Raw genomic sequence first — 4,416 nt, 5'->3', positions numbered from 1 at the left:
AAAAGGTGATAATAATTTTTTTTTTAAAGAGAGATTTTTGCTATAGGGTACATATGCTCACCAGAAAGAAATAGACAGACAGCAAGAAATCACCCCCCATGGGGGAATGGCTACACCGAAAACCCTTCTCCTTCACTCTCCTCTTGGATTTTAGGTACACACGCACACATGTCTGGTGTGAGTTTCAAGATACTGGGTCTGCAGTTGGTCTTGTGGGTGTCCACTGATGTAACCATTACACCATCTGCTGGTCCCTAAATAAAAAATAATTCTTAAAAAGAAACCCTTATGGGCCATTCCCATGGCCTCGTGGTTAAATGATCTGGATCCAACACGGCCAACCATGGTTCAAATCCCAGCCACAGGGGCTTGAAAAATGCTAAGAATGTGTGCGTGTATGTGTGCCCAGATCTCTTCAGGATGAAGAAACAGGAGAGGGGACTGCACCCATTAAGGGGTGCTTTCTCCTTCCCCCTGTCTGTTTCTGGCATACACAAATGCTCTATGGCAATCAAAAACAGTATTTTGGGGCCAGCAGGTGGCATGGTGGTTAGGGGTGCTGGATTCCACATGGTCACCTGTAGTTTGAGTCCTAGACCTGGCAGCTTGATTTCTCACTTTCCCTTTCTCTCTCCCTCTCTGTCTCTCACTGGTCAAATTAAAAACATAATAATAACAAATAAAATAAAACAAATGCTTAAAATAAATAAAATAAAATATTTCTTCCACTAGTGAGAAACAGGTAGACTGCCAAGTATCTTGATGTTGTAACCCATCCCCAGCCTCTGCCAGCTCAGATCACAGACACATGCATACCGGGCCCACTCAGGGAGGTCTCTCCAGATGCGAACTGGAAACCTTCCCCCAAGGGTCAGCCGGCCTCCCTGAGCATTGCCTTTTGCTGTCTGGCCCATCTCAGGACATTTCTTACCTTCAATATAGGCTGAGCTGGAGAGATGAGAAAGAGAAAAGAGTAAGGTGTGAGAGTAGATTATCCTTTCTAAATGATGAGCTGCCCCGTTTCCCCCTCCCCACCCACCCTGGGCATCCCATGGGGAGAGACAGACAGATGGACAGGGATGGAGCAGACGGGGTAGGCAGTCACTGACCGTTTTGTGGAAACAAGCCATAAGGGTCCTTGACCGGTTCTGGAGGGAGGACACAGTTACCACGACGAACCCAAATCTCCCCCGGCCCCTGGTTCACCTTTAGGTGGTGGGTACTCACCAGACTGCCTGCGGCCCCGGCGCATAATGGAGGGTCCTGGAGATGGAGCTGCGGGCAGGGCGGGCCACAACCCAGTCATGAGTCCTGCTCCAGGGACCAGGGGCCCGGACTCAGGGTTCCATCTGATTTACCTGTGTTCCTCCGTCCAGGGGTGAAACTTCTTGCATCTCGAGGTCGAGGAGAGCCTAGTGGGGGTGTCAGTGGCTCTGAGACAGGCTTACTTTTTGGAGCACCTGACAGGGAGAGTTTTGGGGCTAATACCTTATTGTTTCTCAGAAATTCCTCTCCTTCCACACCCTCCCACCCAAGGCCCCAACTCACAGTGCAGGCTGTTTTCAAGGAGAACCTGTTTTGCCTGAAAGAGACAAGGATGAGTTACAGGGGGCTGGTCTCCAGGCACACACACAGGGATGATGCTCCAGGCATGATAGTCACTCCCATTAGCAGCTGCTTCTACATGTCAGGCTCACTATGTGGCTGGTGTCCGCTAACCCTCACCACAACCTGAGGCAGTATGCATGCGTATTTCTCCAGGTGAGAGAAAATTGGCCCAGAGAGGTTAAATTACTTGCCCAAGGTCACAGACCAGGGACGTGAGAACTGGGATTCAAATGCAGATGGTGTAATTCTGCCCTTCGGCCATCATATTATAAAAGAGTGACCCTGTGGGACCAGCAGTTAATGTAATGGCTCCCATGTAGTCGACTGTGGTTCGCATCCTGGACCAGTGGCTTAAAACTCACGCCGGGTGCGTGTGCATGCATGCCCAAGATCCTGAGAGGAGAATGGAGGAGAAGGGATTGCAGTGTGGCCATCCCCCCTGGGGGGATGGTGGTGATTTCTCCCTTTTTTGTCTCTCTGTCTGTCTGGCGAGCGCACGCATCCTATCACACAAAAACAAAAAGACAAACAAACAAAAACTCTCCAAGAGTGACCCTGTGGGACCAGCAGGTGCCATGGTAGTTAAGGCACTGGACTACCACATGGCTGACCACAGTTCAAGTCCTGCTCTTGGACCTGGTGGCTTGCTTTCTCACTTTTTCTCTCTCTCTGTCTTTGGTCAAATTTAAAAAATAATAATTATGAATAAAATTAAATAAAATAAATCTTTATAAAGACGGGGTGGCAGATAGTTAAGGGCGTTGGACTCCCACATGATTGATTGTGGTTTGAATCCCAAACCTGGCAGCTTGCTTTCTTTCCCTCTCTGTACCTCTTTGGTCAAGTTTAAATAAAGTTAAGGGACCAGGAGTTAGCATAATGGCTATGTTGCTGGACTCCCATGTAGTCGACTGTGGTTCAAGTCCCAGACCCGGTGGTTTAAACTCAAGCCAGGTGCATGTGCGTGCATGCCCAAGATCCTGAGAGGAGAATGGAGAAGGGATTGCGGCGTGACCATCCCCCCCTGGGGGGTGATTTCTCGCTTTCTGTCTCTCCATCTCTCTCTGTCTTTCTGGCGAGCACACGCGCCCTTTAGCAACAATATATAAATAAATAAAGTTAAATAAAATACTTCTAAAAAAAGAGAGTGCCCCCTATACTTGAGTGTGGAAGTCTTCTAGTACTGTTGGGGAGGTCATCACCACCGGAGGGCCCCCATATGTGTAGGAGCTGTACCTTGGCAGGGATAGAGGCGGGGTGGTTTTCAAAGAAGAGGCGCTGCAGACAGTGAATCCACAGCCTCTTCTCTTCTTGGTTTTTGGCCTGAAGGTGAAATAGAGGTCAAGTCAAGGGGCCAGGTGTGAAGTCTGCAGTCTGGGGGAACCCTGCCAGCCCAGCTCTTCCCTGTACTCACCTGGAGCAGGTGCCTGTGCTTGGGGATGGTCAGATCAGACACCTTGAACCCGAGAGGATCTCGAGGATTCTCACTCACACTCAGGTTGCAGCACTGGGTGAGGGAGTAGAGAGAGGTGGCAAGCTCAGAGCCCTGAGGCCATGTGCCCCGTAGGTAGTGAGGTACCTCTGGAAAGGTGTGCCCTGTAAGATTGTATGGGGGAAGCCCCATACCCCCTACTGACCCATTCTACAGTCTGGGCTCTGCTCTCTCCCCCACGAGGCCCCTCCCACCTCCCATCTTCATGAAGACACTTGCCAAGTGGGCAAATCCAGGTGCCTCACCCATCACTACCTCTGCATCCTACTGACCTCACCCCTCCTTAATCAGACTTGCCCCCTATTCCTGAACTCAGGAAACAATGGCACTTTCAAGCCAAGCTGTCCTGCCCACCCCTATAGGGATATAGGTACAGGCATACAAAATACATCTTGTAGACAGCACTTCTGCCCTGCCCCTGTCCCCACACTCACAAAGATGTGGCCCTTGTAGGTGTATTCTGGCCCCCGGCGCTTGGCCACGAGTAGCATCCGTGAGAACAGGAAGAGTAGTCGCTCACCCCCACGCAGCCGGGGGCCGCCCCCACCGCCACCTCGGAAGGCACCCTCCAGCACCAGCTCTCCAAAAGCACTGAGCTCCGGGCCAGTCCAGCCACCCAGCCGCCGCTGCACTTCCTGCTGGGACCCACCAGGTGCACCAGGCACGGAGGGGAAGCACACACATATACACCGAGATAGCGGTTAGCCATGGGCAGGCTGTTCGAGCCAACCCTCTGAGGCTACCACTGCAACACCACCCCCAGGCCCCTCATCCAGCCAGTCCCAGCCCACCCTGGGGCCACCTGGAGGCGCGCAGCATGCTCCTGCTTGCGCTTCATGTCGTTAATGTACCAGGCGACTGCTGTCATGGACACAATAGCTTCTTCCACCATCTCGCGTCCCCCGGTGCCTGGGCCCTCTGTCCAGTGTTTGCCTAGCTCCTGCCAGGCAAGCACCAGACACACAGAAATGGCAGAGGAAAAGAGAACGGCAACAATAGGAGACAGAGAGAGAGAAAGGTCAGGACAGGGATAGAGGGAGACAAACATGCTGAGACAGAACCAGAATCTGTGGTTCCATTCCCCACTGCCAAGCAAGAATGGCCCAGGTTCTAGCGAGTGGATACCTCCCCAGGTGCACAATCTGGCACACAAAGCCACAGGATTCCTCCTCTGGCCTCATCCAACTTGTGGGGGGTACACCCCCGAGAGATGCACCAACAGGTAGTCATGGATGGGACCTTGCCCTGCCCCAGCCAGGCCCCTGGGGGCACAGCTGACCTGCAGCAGCAGATGGTACTTGAGGATGCGCTGAACA

General features: G+C 52.2%; 1 protein-coding gene across 1 annotated transcript in view; it reads right to left on the bottom strand.

Moving 5' to 3' along the window:
- Positions 1-4,416, bottom strand: part of PLEKHG2 (pleckstrin homology and RhoGEF domain containing G2) — a 12,311-nt gene that overhangs the window by 4,797 nt on the left and 3,098 nt on the right. Inside the window, exons 6-15 of the mRNA XM_027771580.1 lie at positions 4,380-4,416; positions 3,903-4,040; positions 3,535-3,735; positions 3,023-3,115; positions 2,845-2,931; positions 1,549-1,582; positions 1,359-1,460; positions 1,228-1,275; positions 1,110-1,148; positions 932-948 (exon numbers count right to left, since the gene is read on the bottom strand). The exon at positions 4,380-4,416 is cut by the window's right edge and continues 120 nt beyond it. Of these exons, the coding sequence (XP_027627381.1) occupies positions 932-948; positions 1,110-1,148; positions 1,228-1,275; positions 1,359-1,460; positions 1,549-1,582; positions 2,845-2,931; positions 3,023-3,115; positions 3,535-3,735; positions 3,903-4,040; positions 4,380-4,416 (796 nt within the window). The remainder of the gene's footprint in view (positions 1-931; positions 949-1,109; positions 1,149-1,227; positions 1,276-1,358; positions 1,461-1,548; positions 1,583-2,844; positions 2,932-3,022; positions 3,116-3,534; positions 3,736-3,902; positions 4,041-4,379) is intronic.

The sequence above is a fragment of the Tupaia chinensis genome, unplaced genomic scaffold (assembly GCF_000334495.1).
Source record: "Tupaia chinensis unplaced genomic scaffold, TupChi_1.0 Scaffold000037_13, whole genome shotgun sequence".
Classification (NCBI taxonomy): domain Eukaryota; kingdom Metazoa; phylum Chordata; class Mammalia; order Scandentia; family Tupaiidae; genus Tupaia; species Tupaia belangeri.
Note: the sequence above shows the minus strand (reverse complement) of the source record. Positions and strands in the feature narration are given on the sequence as shown.